Genomic DNA, 27079 nt, shown 5'->3' with positions numbered 1-27079 from the left:
GACTTTTGCCCACGAGGGGACGGGTAACTCTGGATGCTTCATTTAGAAACTAGACTCTTTGCCTTACCTGTATTGTTTCCTAGTTTTATTAAAGTTCCTTCCCATTAAAGTCTCATATGTTTTGTGTTGATGCGGCGGATGGCAGAACCCTACATAGAATAGACAGGTTTGCGGGGCTTGGGCTGCCCCTCTCCCTGTCCTATAACACAAGTAGCTTCAGAAAGAGGGCATAAAAAAGAGAATGCTGTTTAGAAAAAGGAAAATTTTATCAGAAAATATGGGAAAACTATTAGGCATTTAAAATAAAGTTAGAGCATCTGAAATTTAAAAATTTTAAGTACGTCTACAAGATATAGTTGAGGAAGTTTCCCAGAAAGTGAGAGAAAAGTCCAAAACTAAAAAAACACGTAAAGAGAGAGAGAGTGCATCAGTTCAGTGATCTAATATAAGGAATTCTAGAAAAAGGAAAGAAAGGCTGTGGAGTGGATGGTAAGAGGGTCTGCTTAGTACCCAGACAAGAGGTTGGAAAGCACATCTGATGCAATTTCAGAACAGTGGAGAAAATAAAAGAAGAAAATAAGACAGCAAACTATTAGCAACCTATATAATTCTATTATCTGGACAAATTATAAAGTGATGGTTAGATTAGTTACATTAATTTGAATAAAAAAGTTCAAGAAAAGAAAGACTTCAAATTTATTTCCCTTTACCTTTCTCAGAAAGCTAGTATGTGCTTCAACGAAATAAAGGAATAAACCAAAAACTGTGAGGATGGCATGGGATTCCAACAGGGGAAAGAAGTAAAAGGGACACCTTTGACAAAAGCAGAAGGAAGTCCCACTGGTGGAGGCTGACAACTGTGTGGAAGGAAGATGAAGAGGCAGATTCTCCGATGTGAACTGGCAGGAATTTTATTTAGACTTATATAAAACACTAGGAAAGACATGTAGTCTATTACTTGGCTCAGCGGTGAACATGATTTCCCTAATAATAAAAAAGGTTAACAGGGCCTCCCCTGGTGGTGCAGCGGTTGAGCGCTGGGTTGTGAGGCTGCAGTGCCAGTTCGATCCCTGGCCACCAGCAAGGGTCCCACAAAAAAAAAAAAGGGGGGGGGTTAACACTATTAATTGAATAAAACATTATAACTCTGCTGGAATGTGGAAGAAGGGAAAGAAATAAGTGGGAACAGCAGTGCCATAAATGATAAATCCTCAACCTACCTTTTATATAATGTCTAAAATAACTCAATTAATAAAAAAGAAACTAAACAAATAGAAGTACTTCAGAACAGCTGAAAGAGTTGAAAGTATTTGGGGAATGATAATTGGGGTGAGTTAGATAAGGAGATGACCACATTTTCCCTATAAACTCAATAGTCCTATTTCGCATATGAAATTATACTTTACTAAAAATGAAAACTAGGACTAAAAAGCAAATCATCTGCACTTTCTCAAGCTCATTCATCGTCTCATGACGGCAGGTCTTGTTTACATATTTCTGCAACCTAAGCCCTGTCTGTGCTTACACTCAGGAAGTTTCCTTTAGTATTCAGGCTCTAAGAAAAATCCTTTGTCTCCAAGGAAGACTCGGTAACAAAAGAAAACCAGTTCTTACTCTTCCCAACATGGTCATTATGAAATTAACTTTTTAAAATCAAACTTAGGGTTAAAGTTAAGTGGCCAATCAAGATCTTCTATAACTTTTTTTAAAATGGTATTTATTTATTTTTTAAGATTTTATTTATTTATTTATACAAGCACTGGGTACACTCAGAAGCGCGGGAGGGTGAGAGAATTCACCAGAGCCAGAGCGGGGAGCAGAACAGGCAGACTGATGAAATACACTGCTGAGGGGAGCAGCGGGTGCAGCAGGAGAGGTCTGCGCACCATGTGGGACCCTCGCCCGGTGGTCGGGGATCAAACTGGCGCTGCAGGGGCTGTGGGCAGCTTCTCAACCCAGCGCTCAATTGCTGGGCCACCGGGGAGGCCCTATAACTTTTGATCATATCAAATTACTTTTACCTTCTTAGTTTTATCCAATGGTTTACTTAATTATAGACACCTAGCATTAATTCCCATTATTCATGTTTCTTTTTTTTTAATAAATTTTATTTTTATATTCCCATTACAATTGCACCCCCCCTTATTTTGACCCAATCCCTCCCCTCCCCATCTCCCACCCCCCCATAGAATATCTCTGGTTCATAGTTTTTTGTTGATTTTGATTTTCACTTTCTTATAGTTATTCATTTTCCTGGTCCCTTATTTAAGTTTTCTAGATTCCTGCTATGAGTGAGACCATACTCATGGTCTCACAAGGTTTTAAAGATCCACAGGTTTTGATAAATTAGAAGAATTTTTTCTGAATCTAGGAGCCATGAAGCTGGGCCACTACATGAGTTTGTTCACTTGGTGCTCTACTAAGGAAGTGAGAACAGCTCTAAGACCCAGAGTTCACCACCCCAAGACAACCATGTTGCTAAACCTTAAGGGAAGAGCACTATTTCTCATTGGCCTCTCCAGAGAGGCCCCATTTTCCCAGTTGAACCAATCAAAGTTTGCACCTTGTATCCAACTCACAAAAGAAGCAGTATTTCCCTGCTGTACCTCTGATTCTCTTTCTTTCTTAAAAAAGGCTATTTTAATCTTTTGACCGGTTTGCATGTGGGTAAACTATAAGACTATAAGCAGTGGTCAAATCTTATCCGATCATGATCTACATTTACATACTGATGTTCCTGTGACAAATGTCTGGTGACGTACCAGGAATGTGTTTCCACAATGCCCACACACGACCCTGGTTCCTTCTGGTTGGATTGGCAATGCAGGTTGAGCTGGCTGCTCTTCTGAAATAAGCATTACTGGACCAAGGTTAATTATGCGTCTACTGTGGAAAGAAAAAGGAAACAACTTGATTATACTACAAATGGACTAGTGGCTGAGCTTGAAATATATGGCCAAAAATATGGAATATAACATTGAAAGTATGTTACATTTGTTTCACAAATAAGTGAAGTAAATGTGAATTTGGAGCCAAAATCACAGAAAACAGCAGTCAATACTTCAAAAGCAAAATGAAAGTCTTTTTAAATTTGGCATTGAAACCATAAATGATGCTATTGTTCCAAATCAACGACTCTGGCGACCATTTAACTGTGATTTCCAAATTTTTGTAAGTTTAAATCATAAAATAAAGTTCATTTGTGGTGAACGTAAAGTAGTATATACACATGATGAGTCTTAATGATCCACACCTAAAACTCATACAATGTTAAAATGCAATTTTACTTTAAAAATAAGTAAATAAACCTACAAATTTCATTGAATTCTAATTTGGAAAAAATTGTACATCAACTATTCTACATTAACAAATATGCGTGTGTCATGAAGGTGCAAAGTGTTGAGTCACAATCAAATTTCTCTTTATAGTTGGTATTCTTGAAATCTATTTAATCAGAGTTGGACAGAAAGGAAAATGGGAGCCTTCTTTTCTTTTTATTCTCCAATCTACCAGCAGATGGGATTGCAACGATTTATATAATGGTCAAAGGTTAAAGATTACAGAAAAAAAACAGTTAAGATATTGATATACTCTTCTTTGAGCATGTTATTATGGCAGTTTTTATGGGCAAGTAACTTCAGAATTTATTGCACAGATTTGACTCATTGGAGACTAGTGCAGTACACAGTGAGGTACAAAATGACCAAACACCTCCAGGTCAAGATAAATGCCAATTATGCCTGAGACTATACATAATTATGCATTATTCCAAAGGCAAACTGATTATTTTTTAAATAATTAGCTTAATGAATCACTTATTACAGAGCATAAAGTATTCACATAACATCAAGGAAACTACCATTGCCCACTCAAGAATATTATCTTACAAATACCTACACATTTAAGTCCTTTAACAAAGAAAAAAAATAATTTAGGTCCTATATATACTTGAGGGCAAAGTCTATTTAGAATAAATACTATATATTATGAGCCTTTAATATATGCTTGTTGAATGAACAAATGAATGAATAATTGAATTTTTATCTCTTACCAGTTGGGTCTGGGACATCCTATTCGCCGAGATGTGTCCTTACAAATGAGGAGACAATTACAAGGGCATCTAACATATTTCTTCCCTGTTGGGGGGTTTTTGATTGGCTAGATAAGGGAAGAAAATGTAAACACAGCATATTAGCCAAAGTACCCATTGCCTTTCCTTGTGTTTAAAAAGGAAATGATTGTGTTTGAAAATGAAAGTTCCCAAAAGGCTACTAAAGTCACGTTTAAGGAAAAGTACATTCTAAGTAGTTTTAAATAGCTCAAAGGTTGGCAAACACTGTAGGAAGCTGCAGGCATTGCAGAGATTTGATTATGAAGGGCATATTTCAAAATTAATTTGTACTGGTCTTCTCATATGGGAGAAATATTTCGTGCACACCAAGAGCTGTTATCCTTTTAAAGTTCATAAGACAGGGTCATCTACCTGTCTGGTCAGGTGCACTCACTAAGAGTTCTTGCACCTGTCCACAAGGAGCAAGTAGGGGAAGAGGAAATTATGATAAATTTCTAATTTTCCTAAAGTTAAATCACTAGTAGGGACTAAATTTTGGACCTCTTTGAATGAAAATACTTGTCATAACTCTTACTACTGGCACGTCTTTTTTTTCCCCCTTAACTTAGAAGCAAATTTAAAAGCAAGGATAAATAACATCACAAACAACACTCCTTCAGTACTAGATGGTACAAAAGTAAGTAACCTATAATGCACTGAGAGGAATAGAATATTGCTCTAGTGACACTGCTACCAAAACATATAAACTAAAGCCAATTATAAGAGGATATCAGGCAAATCCCAAAGTGAAAGACATTGCATAAAATAACTTTTCAGTGCTCTGCAAAAATGTCTAGGCAATAAAAGACAAGATTTAGATTAAGGGAGATTAAAGAGATATGATAAACAAATACAACTATAATTCTGGCATCTCTCCTGGGCTAGATTTTTTTTTTTAAAGGAACAACAGGGCAAATATGAATTTGATCAAAGAATTAGAAAACAGTATCATGGTATTAATTCAATGTTAACTTTCTGCATTTGATCACTGTACTGTGTATAAGTGAATGTTCTTTTTTAGTTTTATTTTTCATTTCGTAAATGAAGTGCCATTGTTTCACATTCTTGCTAATATTTTGACAGAGTAGGACTTCTCTCCTCAGATGTTGTCACCTAGCTCTCCCACCACCAAAGCACCCACAGTCCTCACCAGAGCCCCTTGTGCTCTCTCCATTCCTCCCCCTTACCCCTCGATCTCTTTCCTCCCTCCTGGTTGCCTCAGATCTATGGTCAGTTTTCAAGGGTTCATTTTAAAGTATGTCTTTTTTTTTCTTTAGGAAATTCACTCTAAAATGTCTAGGTGCCGAGGATCACCATGTCCACAATTACTTTAAAAGGATATTAAAAAATATTTATTTAGAGAGATTTATTTACAAAGAGAACACTAATATATCAAAATATTAATATTCAGAGAACATATATGAAGTGCCTATGGGAGTGCTCTATACTATGTACTGTTATTTTTGTGACTTTCCTGGAAGGCCACAGTTTATTTTTTAAAAAAAAAGATGTTTCTAACATTTAAGTAAATAACCATTGTTGGAAAATATGAAACTTAGCAATAAGCCACTTACAATTTATTAAATTATAGTATAGCTAACAAAATCTGAATATCTAAAATTTGCAAACATCCACAGTTTTATATATATATGTATAGATTACATACAGTGTCCAAAAAACAGAATTTGTGTTAAATTCTGTATATCCAAAATTTACCATTAAGTAAATGTGTGCCCTGCAAATGATAAGTTTTTTTTTTTTTTTTATGTTTTATTCCAACTTCATTTCCAGACCTCAATTGAATCTTTTAGGAAACAAGGCAATTAGAAGATTTCAAGCACTGGTCCTCAGTATAAGTCCAAACCATGTCATGTATGGTCTGCAGTGAAATGGGTGCCATATGCATAAGTGTTAGCATTCCTACTTGACAAAATAAACATGTATGTGCCAGTACTGCGTTAGGCATTTAACCCTGTAATCCCAACAATGACCTCTTAAGGTAGTTATGTTATTCTAGTCACATGAGGAAACCACAATTTAGAGAAGTTATATCCCCAGAAACAGATAGCTAGTAAATGGCAGAGTTAGGATTCAAACCCCACTGTGTGGGCCTCCAAATACCAGACTCATAACTGGTTGTGCAGCCAAAAAAGATCCACTGTGTCTCCAGGGCTTTTCATATTTTCCATTAACTTGTCCTAGAAATCACTCTTCCTTTAACCGTAAATTCTGTATTCTCTCAATCTTGCTAAAATTCGTTCATATTCTCTCTCTCTCTCTCTCTCTCTCTCTCACACACACACCCTTACTCCCAGTTATGTCTATTGACATAAAAAGGACTCTTTATTAGCTTCTTTTGTTTTGCTAATCTACACAGGAATATCAGATTCCTGTCACAGGTGACTGCCCAAGAGGACAGATACACTGATACCCTATTTTAGGTGATGTGAAAAGAATGAATCACAGTAAAACTGAGCAGGGAACAGTCACAGCGAAAATAGAGTACTATTCTGTTGGACTCTGGGCCACTTTATCTGTTCTTTCCAACCCAGAATTTGTCCAGAGAAGTCCTGAGTTGCCTGATACCTCTTCATTCACAAATGTAAGGTCAAATTACATAGCAAAGACTAGCAAGGCATACATTAAAGTACTCCTCAAAGATTATATTTCACTTTTTCCTTCCCCTGTAACATTATTGATCTATAGAAAGCAATCTGGTTGGAGACTATTCATTTTCTCTAGAACATTCACAATTATTTACATTTCCTTACTTAACACTTGGGCAGTAATAATACAAAAATTTTAGCATACTTTTCCTTATTCAGAAATGGTTTATTTATAGCCAAAACCTATTGATTCTCTATGAAGTCATCACTTCTATGGAGTTAGATTGAGGTGAGGCTAAAAGCTGAATCCATACTAACTTTAATATTCTTGCAAAAAAAAAAAAAGATCTAGTCTGCTCTTTACTTTCAAGTATAAAGATTTAACGCTCCTTTTTTCCCCCACTTATTAAAGAATAAAAATTGGTATCTATGGAGGAATCAGAGAATAAATCACCCTAACACCAAATCTCAGGAAATTTTTAAAGCACTAGCATTTTTCAAAATTGCTATTTATGTTAATAACTCATACTTGCTTGGTAACTCTATGTAGGGTAAATGATTTTAAGGCTTTTCTGCCCTCCCACCACTAGGATTGCATGTCTGATGGTGGGTACCTGCATCTGTTACATTGTTATAAGTTGTGTTGTTTACTTCTTGTGGGCTATGGCTGCAGTATTGAGATATTCACCAAGAGAAGCAGAGGCAGGGGAGAGAAGGGGAGAAAGAAAGCCAGGGAAGCCCAGAGAGAAGACTTGGGTGGTTGGGGGGTGGTTAGAGGCCTGCCAGCCTCCTGCCCCCCCACCACCTGCCATGTACCTGGTTGCTGCACTACATGTAAAAGTTCAATAAAAGCCTAAGAAAGCCACGGAGGGTTCAAGGACTCTCCTTTACCTGACCGGTCTGTTCGAATCATAGGAAACCCGCACTGTGCCCTTCCTGCCACTACACTCTACAAAGAGAATGATGGAAGTTAATATGAAATGTACTAGTGAGTGTTCAACTTAAAAAGAAAGGAACTGGATTTTAGGTATCAACTATTTATACAATAAAATTTGTCTCTAAATAATGTCCCTTATAGAGAAAAATATTACAATGAAATATGTACCTCATGACTTAAGGTTTTATTTTATGACTTCTTCATAAAACATATCCATGTTTTATGGGTCCTAGAGATACAACAATGGATAACATTTTTAGACTTTTCCAAAGAGGGAAACATATACAAATACCAAAAATTAAATTAATATTTAGTTACGGATTTTGAGAGATTGAATTTTTTTAATATAAGCCTAACTAAGAAAGTAAAAATATCCTAGTCAATGTATACTTCGATGTATACCGATTACATAAACTACAAAAATTTTACTTAAAATTTAGTTGCTTTTCCCAGTAAAATTTAGTTGTTCATTATTTTATTTATCAGGTAAACAAATGAAAATACCAAGTTACTTGGAAACACCTGGCACAGATGTCAATAATAAATGCTTAATCACAAAAGCTTAGAAAAACCACACTGACATCCTATAGATATAGAACAAGTTTAAATAATTTTCTACATGAAATCAAAGTCCACATTTGCAGTGAACTTTGAGATATTTTCATGTTAGTAAAAATCACAATGGATTTAGTTATGTGGGTAGACACTGAAGAGAATTATAAATAACTATGTTCAGTCTAGTTTTAGAAAATAAAGCTCCGAATAGCATTATATTTAAATTCACTATGAATGATCGTAATGGAATTAGCTTTAAATACCTAGAGGCATCCTTGTATGAGAAATGGAAAACAGACAGGAATAAAAATATCGCCATATCTGGATCCCGCCCACATCTACTTTTAAGTAACATTACTAGAGTACTTTCTTTAGGGAGTAGGTGTCAGATAACAATTTCTGCTTTTATTAAAGGAAATCTCCACTTACTGTAGCTTCATTGCAAACTGTGCACTTAACCACATGCTGGTGAAGCTTGCCATCCAAATTGATGAGAGATTGGCACACACGGCAGTTGATTACTGGAATACCACTGGCATCTGGACTGGCAATGGCTGTATATGGAGGTGGGAGTTCCGCTGAAAAGATATTAGTCATTGAAGCAGTCTCAGCAATATAATGGCTAGTTTGAGCATATGAGCAACAGAAGCAAAGCAGAAACTTATCAAAATTTTCCCACAATCTTTTAACTGTTTTGAAAGGTAGCAAGCATGTCCTAGTTTCAGAGAATAAACTCACATGCGACCATCTTGTAAAGTATCAATAGAATAATTCTTAATTCTGGTAAGGAGAGTTCGAGGACCCTAGATATAGGGTTTGTCTAGATATACCCAAATGACCAAGAATCATTCTACTAACTTATACTCAAAATACTCACTCTATTCCTATATGTCAGCTCATAAATCTTATAATAGGAAAGTGGTACTTTATGCCTAATGTAAAAATTCTTACACTAGTGACCTAACTACTTAGAAATAAAAAGTCAATAAAAGCAGTTTTTAAATCGCTTATACACACACATAAGTCATGTAGCTGTCATGCTCTGTTTATAGTGGAACCAGTACAATGACTGCAGGCTATAACAAAAACAAATAGGATTTTAGTGGCAATCAAGGAGAGACCAAACTTAACCAGCATGGAACAAAGATAATTAGAATGGAACCATGCTAACTTAAACTAATTTAACAATATTTTTATTGTTAACTCAAATTTTTACTTAACATTAAAAATCTAACAAACAGACCAAATTGTTTATGGGCAAAAATGTGATGTCTGGGATTTAATTTAAATATACCAAGAAAAATAAAAGGATGGGGAAATAGATAAAACAAGAGTAACAGAATGTTGATAATTAATCAACATGACATAAAAGGTCATTTTGTTCTCAGTATTTTTGCATTTGAAAATTTCCAGAAAACCTACAAATGCGCGCATACACACACACACATACACCACAGAGTGTAAGAGTCCATGGTTGACTGGCTAGGTAAAGGGAGGAAGTCATGTTTTAAAATGGTATTTAGCTATCAAAAGTACATATTTGTTATGAAAGTCTGAGACAAAGAATATACTATTCCAGGCGGGATTTCCATACAAGTACTGTGCACTAACCAGCTGCACCTTCTGGATGGGACTTCTAAAGGGGCTGCCTAGCTCAGTTCTGTAGCTAGTGATGGGCATCGGGCATTGGCAAGGTAAGATACTGTCTTAGGACATCTAGAAAGGGCTACACCCCAATATATGGTTGAACCCCACTAAAGAGTACTAGTATTTCAAGGGACTTCTGTGACAGTATAAAATATAATCACAATAGCTAATCATGAAAAGAATTATTTTTGAAATAGAAATTTTCTATTGACTGGATTCGATTCTGAACTGTAGTATTTTTTAATGAATTACAGCAAGGCATAGTATGTATGTCTAAAACCCACATGTTACCACCTGGCATCCTTGGAATTTAGCATATATATTTTTTTCAGACCTACAAAGAATTAGCAACAAGTCTTATTCACTCAAATGATTCATAATTAGCCAATCTCTGCAGCAGCCAAGGCAGTGTAAGAGGCCACTCTGAAATGACAACATGTGCACATTTCTAGGAGGTTTATACCAGAGCCCTGCCAAACACAGACTGAAAAAGAAGCTGTAGATGTCTTAAATTATAAAAATAGCCTTAAATCCTTGAAAGAATTTGAGGTCAATCCAGAATGACCTGTACTGTATTAATCAAGGAAACAAAAACAGGTTTAAGTGACAGTGAGCCAACAATATTTTTGATCCTTATAATTTTGACCCTTGCAGAGTACTTTATCAGATCTCAATAAAGAGGGCATTATTCTGGGAAAAAAAGAATATATACCTCACTGGAAACTCAAGATATACTTCCTGGTATGTAGTAATAAAAATTATTTTTAATCTTTCTTAGCAACAGCATTACTAATAAAATTGAGTGATAGATTAACATGAGTTAGTTCTCTCATAATTCTAGGTCTCTATGTTACATAGTATGATAGAAAATATGTTTGAGGCAAAGAGACCACACATTGCAACTACATAAGAGGACAGTAAAACCCAGGCAGAAGCTTTGCTCCAAGGACAAAATTCCAAAGGATGACCTAGTAAGGATATGAAGTGCATCAGAGTCAATGAAACTCTGTGAAGTTTTCCTCTAGGATTCACACTATATAATTTTTAATCAGAAGATGAAGACAAGGAAGATGATGACAAAGAAAATGACAATGGAGATGGAAAAGAAGAAGGAGCAGGAGAAGGAGCATGACAGCCTCTTTAGCAACAAAAATATGGTCCTATCTACTCTTGTGGAGGCTTGGGAAGTTGGGTTAAGGTGAAAGTGAGGATTAGAAGTCTAAGAGGAAGAGACTATAAGCTCCAAGAGGACATGTCATGTCTGGCTTGTTCAGGACTGACTCACAAGCACTTATGTCAGTGACAGGTCTACGGCAGATGCTCACTAAATATTTATTGATGGATGGATGGATGAATGAATGAATCACTGAAACTTGTCTGACACATCTATCTCTCTTAGAAAAAGAACACTAAAAATATTACTGCTCTCTTCCTTGGAGAGCAGCTTGATTGATAAAAGTGTCTCTTCTTTGGAGAATACCCTCTCCAAACCATGCACTCAGAGAGGTGGGGTAGTTAGGGGACACTGGCTGAACCCACCAGATAAATGGAATTAATCCAAAAGATCAATAGGATGACAGATGTTGCAGGCTAATTGCTCCACTAACCAGGGCTTTCAGGGCTACCATTTCAATTTGCTGTCCATTACTTCAGCCCAGAGATGATTTAGAGATAGTATCTTATATTTTTTTCCCCAAGGAAATCTTCACCTATTAACTCCATGTTGTCTTAAAAGGGACTTGTAACTGCAGAAATTTATCACATAGTTAATAAACCTAGCATAATTAGCACTTAGACTGTTCATTTTTTTTTTTTTCAGTTTAAAACAGCCAGCAGATCACAATGATCATACCTACTTTAAATGTCTGCCCTGAATAAAAAGTCCACTATAATCTCAGAACTCGGGATCATTAGATGTGAAGAGTCATAAATATCCTAGAAATGTCTTCCTTGTTATTTAAACAAGCCATTCTCTCTATGAAATTTGCCGAAATGAAAATTTTTTTTTTCTTCCATGTGAACAGTATTTGTTAGAACGGCAGTCTCTTGGAAAAAAATCCCTTAAAGTTTCAGAATTGTACAACAGAAATTCAAGCCATCTTAGGGATTATATAGTAAACATTCAATTTACAGAGAAGACTGGAGCCCAGAGATTCTAACTTTTTTTTTTTTAAATAGAGGCATGTTTTATTTATTTATTTATTTGTTTTGTTTTGTTTATACATGCACTGGGTACAGTCAGAAGCGCGGGAGGGTGAGAGAATTCACCAGAGGCAGAGCGGGGAGCAGAGCAGGCAGAAGGACCGAAGTACACTGCTGAGGGGAGCAGCGGGCGGCAGGAGAGTTCTGCGCGCCATGTGGGACCCTCCTCCGGTGGCCGGGGAGCAGCCAGGGATCGAACCTGCGTCGCAGAGGCCGCGGGCAGCTTCGCAACCCAGCGCTCAACCGCTGCGCCACCGGGGAGGCCCGAGATTCTAACTTTTGAATAGACTTTCATACAGCACTTCAGCAAAGAGCTGTCCCCCATCACTGCAATCACAGAATAACGCTGCCTTTCTTAAAGATAATGACTTAACATAGAGAAGAGATGTAAGGATTCCAAATCTGAGTTAAAGGGGATTGGAAGGAAGAGAAGGAAGAGTCAAGAAAAAATAAAAAAAAAAAAAAGAACAGAATATGAATAGAACAGAGATGGAAAAAGGACCAGTTCATGATAACAAAAACTTCACAGAAATCTGAGACTAATAAAACCTGAGACACAAGACCAAGGCATGTGGATCACAAGGTATCCATCATGGACTTCCTACAACACTCAAAAGAAACCATTATTATTCTTCTTTAAACCAACAAGTGATCAAGTCACATTTCCCATCACAAATATGGACCTAATTTATCGAGTCTATGCCTAACAGCCCATCTATGCTGCTAATTCATTCTATTGAATTAATCCATACTTCATTTTCCCTAGCTATATCTTCCCACATTTAAAGATTAGAATTGTTTTACTAGAAAGTGCTGACCTTTGTATCAGTTATTCCTTTTAAGTCTCTTCAATGGCAGCATTTTCCAGTTCACTCACTTCATTAATACACTCTTTATATTCAGTCCTTTAGGCCCTTGAGAAAAATGTATCAAAATTGAAAAATGACATCAGATTAAAATCAGAGCTATTTTAGGATACTCTGATTGATTATAGGATGAAACAGAAAGGTATAAAAAGATCAGCAGTGAAAAAGTCCTGTTTTATCCTCCTGAGATCTTTGCGGAGAGTACAGATGAGGACAGAACAAGTTTGGCTGCTATGGGATGGTTTTCTTTCAGTGTAAAACCTCTTTAGTCCAGGTCTAAGAGAGGAAGGGTTGCATAGAGACCCCAGGAATTTCTGCTAAAGCAACACATCTTTGGGAGGACTGAAACGGTTAGTATCACTGCAAAAGATATGAAGGATAAGACAGCCATGACACCAATCACATCTTCATTGCACTGGCTTGTTTGCTGGCTTTGTTGCTCCAGGGCAACCCTAGTTTGATAACCGTAGAGGTATGAGATAGTAGCCTTCTATGAGCTGTATGCCAGCAAAAATCAAGAAGCCTTCAACTCTAAAGCAGCAGCAGCCAAGCACTCTATGGGTGGAGGCTGAAGAGTTAACATTCATCACTCACAATTACTTGAGCGTCTGTTCTGTACCAGGTATTGCACTAGATGCTTGTTAAGTATACCATGGAGAATGAGGCTTTCCCCTGGGACTCAAAGAGCTCACATTCTTAGCATGTAAGAAGACAAAAAAAAAAACCCACTGCAATTATAATTTAGTGTGGTAAATGACAAGGACATGCAGGAAACTATGGAAGCAGAGAAGAGGGCAACTAATCTGACAACTAATCAAAGGCATGTGTCAGAGGTCATGGGTAGGGCGTGAGGGGAGGACACAATCACTCAAGCACAATTCAGCATTTTTTTAAGCACTGCAACCCTTCTATAATTTTTTACCATTAACTCTTTTCTCCAAACAGTAACTCTAGAAAAATAGGCATACCATATTAATTGTGGTTGTAGCATCAGCTTGCACCAATACCAATCGACATCTTAGTGCCTATGGTACTGTATGTAGGGACAGTGAAGCAGAAACTCCTATATAGCAAATGATGAGACCCAAATTCCACTAGGAGCTATTAATCTGCTCTATTTCTTTCCTTTAGTTGTCTCGGGGATTTGGGTTGTACTAAAAAACTACCATATATACTAAGGTGGCAGAGATGGCATGAAGAAAAGAGCACTAGACTATAAAACACAAAAAACTGCTCTATCATTGGAGACAATGGCAAGAAATGTTTAATTACTCACCAATGACCAATTTCTGGATGACAAAAGCTTCTGCTCTGAATTCTCTCTTTTCTAAGGCTTTTCTTTTTCTAAGTAGTTCTAACTTACTCTAATATGCATTTCACCTGTAGCACAGATGCTTTTTTCAAGTCTTGACATTATTTATTTTTCTCTCTACATCAACTACTACATTTATTTCTATATCAAAAGTGCAAAATTTTCTAGCATGATTCAAATGAAACCATATTACGTATTTGCATGGTTCTGTTCCTAGTTTGTTGTTTATAATACTGCTTCCAAGAAAATTGCATTTCAAGAAAAATAGAGTGAAGTTCATTTTTAGTATAGAAAAACAAATTATTTTAAGAACAAAAAAATGCACTAGGCTAAGAATTAAAAACTCCTTCTCTAGGAGTAGTTTCCTATTCTGCTTCTTCCTAGACAATTCATTTTTACTATGTATACATACTGGGTACATTTTCTAAGAAAAAACAAGATACTCCTTTGTACAGAGCTAGTATATATATTAAATGATTTTATAGGTTAAAGTATTCATAAATCAATTATAACATGTACTTAAAAATAATTTAATCCAATTCAGTTATTGGTTATCTTAGATAAGAACAAATATGGGGGTGACAAGCTCAATATGGTGAAAAGGGAAAGTTCAATTGGATTTGCAATGTTTTGTTTGTTTAAATATATGACTATAGCACAATGTTCCATAGAATTAGATGGTAAGATATTTTAATGGTCATATTAAATTCAGTATTTTTCTAGCTTGAAATATTTCATCCTTTTCCTATAAATGACATAAAGATTAAAAGATTCTAGATGAAAACTTAATAGTTTAGTAATTTTGTAATTTGGGACATATTCACCAAAATCTAAGTAAATCCAGATACATATATGGATTTTTTTTTAGATTTATTTATTTATGCATAAGAGAGATGGGGTACAGGCCAGAGATACGGGGGGTGAGAGGATTCACCAGAGACAGAGCGGCAAACAGAACAGGCAGATTGACCATAGTACACTGCTGAGGGGAACAGCGGGCGAGTCAGGAGAGGTCTGCTGTGCCATGTGGGTTGCTCCCTGGCTGGCCGGGGATCGAATTCATGCTGCTGATCGAATTCATGCTGCTGACGCTGTGAATTGCTTCATAGTGCAGTGTTTAACCCCTCGCGCCACCAGGAAGGCCCCCATATATGGATTTTGATGAATCTTTTAGAACCAATATTTATTTCTTATGCATACAATAGGTATGTAAAGAGATTTAGTGAATAAATCCCTTAAATTCTAGTGCTTAGGTATTTAGCCTGTAGGTTAACTGAAATTCATTTCAAAATATACGTTGTCAAAGAAATCCAGAAGTCAAACCATGAAGATGCATGGTCCTTATGGTAGCCAGCAAAGTTTGTAGCCATGGAGTTCCTTCCTTTGCCTTGTGGACATTTCTAAAGAGGAAAGGGTTCTGGCCACATACTCTACTGGATCACTTCCATCTTTTGTTCTCATGTTCTTCCAGTTCCTTGCAAAGACCTCACACCCTCCTTGACTTCAAAATCACCATGATGAGGCCCTCCGTGGTGGCGCAGGAGGTTGGGCCACAGCACTGTGAGCCTGCCCATAGCCACTGCAGCACGGCACAAGTTCGATCCCTGGCCAGCCAGAGAGCTGGCCCACATGGTGTGGCAGGCCTCTCCTATCTCACCCGCTGCTCCCCTCAGCAGTGTATTTCAGTAGATCTGCCTCTTCTGTTCCCTGCTCTGTCTCTGGTGGATCATTTCACCCTCCTGCACCTCTGACCTGTACCCCATCTCTTGTGTGCATAAGTAGATAAATCTTTTTTTTTAAATAACTCTGATGACATTCTTCATTGATTTCTCAGTCTATCATTCATCCATACCACTGATTACACATTGAGTACTTAAATGTATGATTTCATGAGCAAGGACTCAAAGATAAAAGAAACCGTAATTTTATCGCCCTCTTTTCCTCCCTCAATAGAGTCATGTACACAAATAAGTATTAAGATATATAGTGCACATGTTCAGGAAAGATTGCTTTGGGAACGTACATCTTCCAGTAGCAGTAATTTAAAAGCATTGCATGAAAGAAAAGGCCTTGATGAATGGGTAGAATTCAAGTGTTATCATTTCCAGAATCACTTTCCTACTCATCTACCAACAGAAAGTAAAAAAGTAAATGCTAGAAAAGATTATAAATGGGTAATAAATAATACCAGATGAGACCACTAGTATGATCTTAGAGAAAAGCATAAACGAAGTGGTATGCTTCCCATTTCAGAAACAGATTCTTCCTGTTAAGACCTTGACATGGGCCTCCCCGGTGGCGCAGTGGTTGAGCGCTGGGTTGTGAAGCTGCCTGCGGCCTCTACGGCGCCGGTTCGATCCCCAGCTGCTCCCCGGCCACCAGAGGAGGGTCCCACATGGCGCGCAGACCTCTCCTGCCGCCCGCTGCTCCCCTTAGCAGTGTATTTCGGTCCTTCTGCCTGCTCTGCTCCCTGCTCTGGCTCTGGTGAATTCTCTCACCCTCCCGCGCTTCTGACTGTACCCAGTGCATGTATAAACAAAACAAACAAACAAACAAATAAAAAACATGCCTCTATATATAAAAAAAAAAAAAAAAAGACCTTGACATGCTGGGTAGTGGACTAAATCAAACACAATGAAATGTAACAGTGTTCAACAGCGAGCACCTGTACAGAGATGTGGTATATGATCTTAAAAAATTGCATTTAGTAAAGGATAAACTCTAAAAAAGTCGATAATATAATGTAACTCAAGTATTAATATTTTTCTGTTATTATAAAATTGTATTAGTTAACTTATTTGTATGACTCAAAAATCAAAGTAACATAAAAAGGTGTATGCTGAGTTGTTACTCCAATTCTTGTGCCCACCCACCAACTCCAGCTTTGGAGATTTCCACTTACATTATTATTTTATAAATCCTTTAAGTGTTCATTTCCTCCATTTCTCTCACAAAAAAAGAGAATATGCCACATTCACCTTTCTTCATCTTACTTATCTCACTTTATAGTGTGTCCTGGCAATCTTTTCATAACATTACATATATTTTTCTCTTTTCTTTACCAGCTGCATAGTGCACTAGTTTATGGGAATGTCATGGCTTATTATGGTGAATTTACAACATGGCTACAAATATTTTGACATTTTTTCCGACTGTGAGTTGAAGTCAAAGTTTCTTCACCTTGAGTCCAGGTAGTTATAATGGCTTGACCAATGGAGCACAGCACAAGTGACAGTATATTAGACTTTTGAAATGAGATCATAAAAGATCATACTGCTTCCATTTAGGTCATTTTGTATTCAGGCATGTCTTGACCTTTGCCCTTATTAAGGACTAGTGGCAAATCCACACACTTCTTTGTTGACATGGTAAAGTATTCTACACAAAGAAACAGAACAGGGCCCTTGAATTCTGTAAATTTGGAAAAAGCCTTAAATTTTTTAAAAAAACTATAATGTCACATTATTTGGTAGAATCCATAGACTGTAATAGATATCAATGCTTATTTGGGAAATGTTCTCTGATCTAAAATTAATAACAATTTAGGTGTCTGTGAAAGTCTTCTCACTTTAAATCTCCTCAGAGCATTGTGTTGCCAGTCTCTCCTCACTCTATTTCTCTCCTCTAGATGAAGAATCTCAGCACCTTGCTAAATCCCTGAACTATAAAATTTTATCTTTTAACATACCTTTCCCCTCATTCTACTTCTGTGGAAACCACATGCTCAAATGTTGAACAACTAGGAGCTTTCTTGTATGCTGTTGTACAAGCCACATTATCATTCTACCAAGTTTAAATAATTCAACCTGGCAAATGATGGGACGAAGAAAGATTTTGTCATTGCCTTTGGAAATATGTGCTTTGATTAAAATGCCCTACCCAGTCATGTAGCATATACAAATACATTGTATGGAGAAAATACTGCATGCTATTTGGGCTTCTAATGCACAAAAAAAGTCAACACTTTTAATATTCAACATATTATCTTTCAAACTTTCAAAAAAATACTGGAAGAAAAAGAAATTTAAGTCAAAGAGGGAGTAAGGTAGGAAAAAAATAACCATCTACATTTCAAAGTTAGATATATATTCTCCTAAATGTATCCAGATTCCTGACCAAGAACAACTGTCTTATAGACTATAAAAGCAAATAACATCTATACCACACCTTCTCAGGTGGGAAACAGACTCAGAGATGTAAAGTAACTATTCCAAGGTCAAAGCTAGTATTCAGCAGAAACTCAAGTGGCAGATCCTCCAGGCCAAACCACACCTGAAGGCAGTTCTCTGGGGCTATGAGGGATTTAGTTACACAATGCTTGAGAAACTCACCTGAAAGCTGCGAAGAGGAGCTATGGTTTCCTTTTCTTTTTCACATATGTTTCTAATTCTTACAGAGAAGAAATTCACTTAGCAAGTGGGGAAAGGGAAAGTGCCAAAACGACACAAACTTCAAGTACTGCCTCCCAACTACATGAAAGCATACGAGCCCTCTCAAAGGGACAGGAAACAGCAGGAAAAAAAGTATTCCCTTTTAATAGCTATTAAAGAGATGCCCTTCCCAGGTTATTCAATATCTCTTCATCCTTGCAAATATGAAACACAAAACAGCTGAGCACAACGCCATATCTAAGGTTGTCTGCTTTTCCCCAAAGTGGAAGGATTAGGGTTTCCACTTGGATCACTTCCCAGATAGTTCCTTATTGCCCTCAACTACAGTAAAGGACATACATCTTGCTAACTCTCCTCTCCATCCATCTGGCTAACATCTGTACCCATCTGGCCAGTCTTGCAAGATTTTAATATAATGACATTGCTGAAAAGAGCTTGCAGAGTCCTTGGAAATAAACAGAAAGTTGAGAACATCATCTCCCACTGCAGCAATGTGTTGCCATACATTGTGTAAGCCACTGTTGAATGAAATTTCCTCTCTAGCCCCAAAGTCTCCTTAGACTCAGACTTGTACATCCAATTGCCTACTCAACATCTTAATTGAGCAGTGTCTAAAAGTGTTTCAAACTCAACCTGTCTAAAACAAAATATTAACTTCCACAGTGCTTCGCCCCTTCTTCTCCTATTTACCCATCCTAGAAAAAGCACTTTTTAACTAGTAGCTTAGTTCATTCCTTTCTTTCCACTCATTCAATTCATTAGCAATTCCTGATGTTCTATGTTTAAAATATGTCCTGAGGGCCTCCCAGGTGGAGCAGCGGTTGAGCGCTGGGTTGCAAAGCTGCCCGCAGCCTCTGTAGCGCCGGTTCGATCCCCGGCTGCTCCCCGGCCACCAGGTGAGGGTCCCACATGGTGCGCAGACCTCTCCTGCCGCCCGCTGCTCCCCTCAGCAGTGTACTTCGGTCCTTCTGCCTGCTCTCCTCCCCGCTCTGACTCTGGGGAATTCTCTTACCCTCCTGCGCTTCTGACTATACCCAGAGCTTGTATAAATAAATAAATAAATCTTTTTTAAAAAATTAAAAAAATTTAAAAAAATAAAATATGTCCTGAGTCCACCCACATCTCACCACTTCCATTACCTGTGCCGTGATTCAGCCCTCCATCATCTCTTACCTATTCTACTTTGATAGCCTCCTGATTGGTCTCAGGTTTTATTAGCTTCTTCTCGTCCTTTTATCCCCAATAATCTATTCTTCACACAATAATCAGAATGATGTTCTTGAAAAGTAAAACACTTCCTGTCTCTCTGTTATATCAAGCCCTCCATGGCCTCCAATTATCCTCAGAATACAATCCCACCTCCTGACAGTGACCTACAAAGCTGCCCTGGCCTTCTCTCGTGTAGCCTTCCTAGCCTCCCCTCACCTCCACTACCATGCTTGTCCTGTGTCACCAAGCTCTAAACCACTGTCCTCATTGTTTTGAAAAATTGTATGTCTGATCCTTGCCATTCCAGTTACCGGGGCACTCTTCCCCTGGTCTCCCAGTGGCAGATTCTAACTAATTTTCATATCTCTGGGCAAATGTCATCTCCTCTCAGATACTTTTCTGAAAACACCATCTAAAAACTCTCCACAGAGTCAGTTTTTCCATTATCCTCATTCTCCACTATTTTCTTCATTCTCTGAAATTATAATGCTCACTATGTGTGTGTCTCACCGGGATGTAAGCTCCCTGGCATCTGGAAAAGTGTAAGAGGCACTCAAATATTTGAAAAGATGATGAACTGAATGAGCCATTTCTTGATTAATGCTTGAAGGACGCTGGGTAGCCCCAGGAAGAAACTTGGGCATTATAAAATAGAATAAGAGAATCATGCAGCCGGATGCTTGCTGATAAATGGAATAGGAAACAGGCTCGCTGCTACTCTGAAAAACTGAGAGCAGACATACTTTGCCAATATTTAGGCTCTATTTTCCCTTCATGAGGATGTGGGCTCTGTGAGGCAGATTTTGATTCAAGAACCAGTTTGAAGAAATTCTCCTAAATAGAACATTAAATTTAGTATAGTACAAAACCAACCAAGAAGCTTGGTTTCACAGGAGGTACATGCCCTATTGGACCTTCAGGAAGCTCTGCTCTTCAATATGCTGCATCTATTTCTGCTCATGATGACAATGTGGCTTTTGGTGTGCTTCAGAACCCTTAGCAAATAAATCGAGTGCTTAATCTAATCTTACAGTGTGCTGTGCCAGTGATATGGGTCCCTGGATCTGTATCATCTCTTACTGCCAATCCACTGCTAACCTAAAATTCTGCAAGGGGTTTCAGAAATTTAAAACACTGTTCAAATACACATAGTGCAACAGTCTGTATGCTTGTGTCCCCCAAAATTCATAAACTGAAATCCTAATCCTTAATGTGATGTTATTAGGAAGGGGGGCTTTTGGGGAGATGATTTTTTTCAAGATATATTTATTTATGCATACAAGAACTGGGGTGTAAGCCAGGAGTGTGGGAGATAAGAGGATTCACCAGAGACAGAGTAGGGAGCAGAAAAGGCAGATGTACGAAATACGCTGCTGAGGGGAGCAGTGGGCAAGACAGGAGAGGTCTGCTGCGCCATGTGGGTTGCTCCCTGGCTGGCCTGGGATCAAACTGGTGCTGCAGAGGCTGGCAGTAGCTTGACAGCGCCATCTTTAACCTCTGTGCCACAAGAGAGGGCCTTTTGGGGAGATGATTAGGATTTAAGGGTGAAGCCCTATTGAGTGGGTCAGTGCCCTTATGAAAGGGACATCAGAGAGCTTTCATGCTCTCTTTCTGCATGTGGAAAGGGTTCTTTACCAGATATCAAATATGCCAGCACCTTGATTTTGGAAGTTCCTGGTAATTGTTGTTTAAGTCATCCAGACTATGGTATAGTTGTTATAGCATCCTGAGCTAATTAAAGCACACAAGTCATCTATCCTCATCCACTCTAGCCTCTCATTCACTCTCGAATCTATAGAGTGATTTAAGATAATAATAATAATATCAAGGCAGATCATCCTTTTGCTTAAGGCAAAATTCTCAACAGGAGCAATGTTGATGGCATGCATGGACTGATTAATACTTACTGTTCTGGTCATCTGTTGCTGCACAAGTTACTGAAAACTTAGTGGCCTAACACAACTTAAAACTAGCTCTCTTTGTGGATCATTCAGCCTTCGCTGGATGATAATCACCTAGAATCTATCATGCAGATGCAGTAAGAATTTGGCTTGGGCAAGCCATCTGAATGCTCAACTGAGCTGGGCATCTGAGATGGCATCTTCATTCACAAGTTTATGTGCTGAGGAGGTATCACTGTTCAGACAGTCTCTCCACGTGACTAGTGAAGTTTCCTCAAAGCATGGCAATCTGTATTCAACTGCTTACATGAAAAGTTATTTCCCTCTGAGAGCACTTTACAAAAGAGAATAGGACAGGACCTCTTGGGGCCTAGGCTCCAAGACATTCAACTCTCTTCTAACTTAGTCTTTAGGTTTAAACTGAATCACAGGGTCAGTACAGATTCCAAGACAGGCACTCTCCAAAAACCTGAATATCAAAGTGGGGGGGCCAAGGTATATGCAGAGAATTCCAACCATAACTACCTTTCCAATCCCATTTTGCAACATTCCTTATTGTTTTTTTCCTCTTTAATCACACCAGCCTTCTTTTAGTTTCTTGTACTTACCATGCTCTGTCTTGCTAAGGCTTGTTTAGATACTGTTTTTCTTTTTGCTAAAATGTTCTTCCAATTCTCCTTTTGTCAAGCTATCCCTACTGCTCAACTTTCAGGCAGCCATTAAGTCTCAGGAAAGTCATCCCTGACTTCCTAACCAACCTAAATCTATTATTACATAACCTCCTAGCACTGACACATTTCTAGCACTGTCCTCTTCCCCACTTCATTTTGCATGATTACGTAAATTTATGTCTCACTATCCCCACTCAACTGGAAGAGAAGTCATTTCTGCTTTTTCCCTTCTACCACAATGCTTGGTTACTACTCAAAAATACATATTTGCATAATAAATGACATAAATTAACTAAGTAAATAAATTAGCTAAGTAAATTAAGTAAAAAAAAATTAACTAAGTAAATAAAGTAAGTAAATATAATTACTTAATTATAGAAGGAATTCACTTAGATACCCAGGTGGGCTGTTAAAGAACATACACAATTCTCACTGTGCTAAAACCAGACGCAAAATACTAACTACTCTCCACGACAATGCCAATAATCTGTCCAGAAATAAACACTCCACTGAAGGGGAACAGGATATGTCACTTCAAATTGTGCCACTTTCACATGTGTATTATTTTCAACTGCAGGAAACTAAGGCCCAGCAGACTGAGGAAAAACTTTTACTTCTCCCTTAACTGCCTAGAAACTCAGATAAAAGGCCTGGCCCAGAAAGAACACTCTAACAGAGATAACTTTTTTATCTGAAAGTTACCTACATGACAGGGCACACATCTAATCACCAAGCAATTGCTCTTCTTACCATCCTGTGAAGCACCCTCCACCCCTTTGAAACCGGAAGCCCCAATCCCATTCTTCAGCTCAGCCCAGCCTATAAGCCTCAACTGCCCAATTTGCCCTTGAGTCTCATGTCTTGCGTTCCATACATACGTCATTAAATTTTTCTCCTGTTGAACTGTCTCATGTCAAATTAATTATTAGACCAACCACAGAACCTATCGGGGAGAAAAGAAAATTTTTCTGATCCTAAACCATCAACTTTCAACTTGAAATGGAATTTTTCATCTTGAGGTGGGAGCTAACATTCCTGACCATAGGAGACACAAATAGCAAAGGGCTGGGTTGGAGAAGATATTTGCTTGCTTGTTGTAGCTTTTCTTAAAAAAAAAAAAAAAAATTCTGGATAAGTATGAATGGCATCACAAACCAAAGTTCATTATCAAAAATCTGCATTCTATTTTTGGGCTTCTAAATCCCAAGTTTCAATTCTAGTTGTTGTCAACTATTAGAAACATCTGGTCTAGTGACAGAATGCTTCATACAATCTGAAATAATTCAGCCATGTGTTTACTTATTCTTTGTTCCCACTACAACCTGGCTCCATGAAGGTATGAGGTTAGTCAATCTTGTCCACCTAGAGCAATCTCTAAGAGCCTATGGTGCTACCCAGTGAATTACTAAGCAAAAGAAAAAATACCTCTGGTCTTTTAAAATTAGATCCTGTGTGTTACTCAAAATAGTTATGAAGATGTCTGTTTATTATTTATTGAGATATTCTATCAAAACTGCAAATAAAATGCCTTTAGTTCTCACTTACGTCCCTCGCTTTCCTAGGTATTATACCAATACGCGCTTAGTATTTCTGATTATCTAACCTGTCTCTTTCATGACTTAGAAAATAATTTATGCTGTCATAGGGCAGAAAATGCTTTTTGCTAAATTATTCCATGTCTCAGGTTATTACAATTTTCTGGAATGAAGCTTCTTCTCAGTGGCTGAACTGGAACCTGTAACTTATTGTGTAGTAAAAAGAGTCTTATCAGATTACACAAACATGGCAAATGATAAAGAAGTCCACTACAAGCCGGTCAATGAGTATGACCATTTTGTGAAATAATTTAGCTACTAGTTGACTGAAAATACAAAACAGAAATTCAAGAAAGAGGACATGAAAACTAGTTATAAGACAGTTGCTTCAATTCAAACTCTCTTAATAGTCAATATTTTGTTTTGAAAGGATGACTTGAAGGTAAAGCATTCATTGCCATATATTTAAACCTATTCTAGACTTTACCATTGAGGTAACATTAGACTATTAATATCAAATTTGTCCAAAAGGAAATTTCCCAACCTGCTATCCTGACACAAGTTTAATTCTAACCAACAAACATGACTTGTGGGTTTTCTATGAGTGTCTCTGCACCTAATTACTGAATTGATCACACTGAATTATTCACAGTTAAACATCTTCCTTTGTCCTACTTCTTGTTAATTGTGGATTAAGATCTACATTGCTGCTCTTATGGAAATTTTAAGTACCAGACAAGTTCAACCAGCTCTACAGCTGCTCCAGTTCCATACTTGAACTTAGAAAAAGTTGAGTTGCAAGAAACATGATCGGCTCATATTTTCAAATGCATCCACTTTTGCTTCCTTGGGCTTTTAAACTTCCTTCACATTCAGCCAAAAACAAAAGATGCACTTAGCTGTATTCACAAGTGTCATATTTGACCAATCTTTTCACTAATCTGTTTTTTTTTTAAGTCTTGCCTTCCATTTTCTAGAACTGCAGCTCTCACCTTACTTCCACTGCAAGAATCAACTGAAAGAAAAAAAAAGACTTAGAACAAAGATACATCTTTTCATAAATGTAATAGCTTGGAAAATAGATCCTTCCCTTCTTTCTCCAGACCCCAATGCCATCAACTCCTTATTGATCCTATCTTGAAAAGAAAAATAAACAGAAGCATACGCGGTATTAACTTGGATTACTTTTTGTAAGTTCATTTCAACCTCTCCCAAACATGCATCACAAATATCCCATCTTCCCTTCTATTCCTCCTCATTCACAACTGAAGCCAACATATGCTCCTCACAGTAGCAGTAATAAGGGCAGGGATTTCAGACACACTAGGAATATTGATTAACTCTTCCTTTTAGTAAAGCAATTTCCTGATTGAAGACAGCACTGGTGGGTGAATAGTAAAAGATGCATAATTTTCAAGCTAAGCCCTTTCAAGGACAGATGCCAAGGTGAGCAGTACGCAGGGTTTCTAGGCAACCTGAAAGGATTTGTGAATGATTGTGAAAGATCTGCACCACCCTCAGCTGCACTTAGGGGCTGCTCTGCAACAGCAAAGTCCAAGCTTGGGAAATTCATGTCACATCTAGTAACCCTAGATAAGAAGTGGTGAAACACAAACACACACACACCCCACACACACCACACCACACCAGTAGAAAAAAGGGGGTGAAATACACACACCACCACCACCACCACACACACACACACACACACACCCCACCCCACGCCAGAAAGCTCTGCGGTGAAGCTCTAAGGCAGGCAAGCTCTGCTTCAGAACATTGTCAGCATCTCTTTCTCCCAGCCCAAGTGAGACAGAGGCTCGCCTCCTCCTCCAACTCCAGGGTCTTAAACGTTCTAGGCTTTTCCTTGCAAAGTCAAAAAGGTCTGTGCTGCTCTTACCTCTGGGGCTGCTCTCCTGTAAGTACGGCGGGGCGGTGGGAGTGACATTTCCCGAATGGGATGCTGACAGCAGCGGAGAGCGTTCGTCTGCCCCATCAGCAGCCATGACTGCAGCAGCCGCGGCGGGGCCGGGGGGAGGCTGAGCCGGGGGTTGCGGCTCCGGCGGCGCTGGCGGCTGGTGCTGCAGCCGCGCCGGCCGCCTCCGGGAGCGCCCGGGATGTGTCACAAGGCTGGCGGCTGGGGGAGAGGCGGGGGAAGGGCAGGGCGCCGGGATGCATGCATGGGGGAGGGGAGGAGAAAGAAGCGAGCGCCCAGGGAGGAGAGACCAGGGGAAGGGGAGGAGCTGCAGGCCTGGGAACTCCGTGGGACTGATCCGGAACGGCGGGGAAGGGAAGGTGCGAAGTGAGCTGCAGGGGCACAAGGGGAGCGGCAGGAAGGGGTTCCAAGGCTTGTCTTTGTACTTTGCGTTTCCTGAACTAAGGAGAAGGGTGTGGAGCAGCCCGAAAGGGGGCAAGAGAAAAGGCTGAGACTTGATTACTGGAAAACTACTGCAAACGCAGCTCTCAAGTTTAGCTCCTCCAGGGGGGAGGAGGGATTCTTCACTGTCAAACTTTGGGCAGCAATTGTAGGAAGAAAGCTTATTCCTGGGGTTACGGGTTCCTTCTGGAAGCTGCTTCTTTTGTTATGAAACCATTTGTCAGCTTCTCTTGTCTTAGAGGAAGTAGGTTTTTTGCAGGAGTGGTGCCATTCCTGCCTTTCTTTACATGTTGATTTTCTAAAGCCTGTTTGATAATCAGGCCACAGTACTTTGGTGAAATGATGCAGAACGTGCTTCCTTTGATAACTTTCGTTTTACAAAATAGGTTGCCATTTTGGTTTTGGTTTTGTACCGCATTAGCCAACGCATACACAAATAATGAGGTTTATGTCTAATGTCAGACAATTTTTAAACTATTTTCTTGAACTAATGTTTTGAAGTAATCTTTCACATGTAAGGGTGAAAACAGAAGCAAGGCATGGGTATTGGTTTACTTTCTGTTGACTTAAAATCGACAATTCTATGCTTAGGTTTTTTTTTTTTTTTTCATTTATTTTTAGCTGGTTTGCTAAAGTGGTTTACATAAATACAAAAAAAAAGTTTTGAAAATGCCCAAATAAAAAGGTAATGGGATGATAGACATGGTCTTGAACAAGAATTTTTCTGCAGCAATTCTTTGAGTTGTTCATCAAATATTACCT

General features: G+C 38.3%; 1 protein-coding gene across 1 annotated transcript in view; it reads right to left on the bottom strand.

Moving 5' to 3' along the window:
* The window catches only part of PIP4P2 (phosphatidylinositol-4,5-bisphosphate 4-phosphatase 2), a gene marked incomplete at both ends in the record, with an annotated part of 41135 nt that extends 15189 nt beyond the window's left edge, over nucleotides 1–25946 (bottom strand). Inside the window, 4 exons of the mRNA XM_084229149.1 lie at nucleotides 2763–2886; nucleotides 4052–4158; nucleotides 8639–8787; nucleotides 25841–25946. Of these exons, the coding sequence (XP_084085275.1) occupies nucleotides 2763–2886; nucleotides 4052–4158; nucleotides 8639–8787; nucleotides 25841–25946 (486 nt within the window). The remainder of the gene's footprint in view (nucleotides 1–2762; nucleotides 2887–4051; nucleotides 4159–8638; nucleotides 8788–25840) is intronic.
* Nucleotides 25947–27079: the final 1133 nt, after the last annotated feature.

The sequence above is a fragment of the Talpa europaea genome, assembly GCF_964194135.1.
Source record: "Talpa europaea genome assembly, chromosome: 3".
Taxonomy (NCBI): domain Eukaryota; kingdom Metazoa; phylum Chordata; class Mammalia; order Eulipotyphla; family Talpidae; genus Talpa; species Talpa europaea.
Note: the sequence above shows the minus strand (reverse complement) of the source record. Positions and strands in the feature narration are given on the sequence as shown.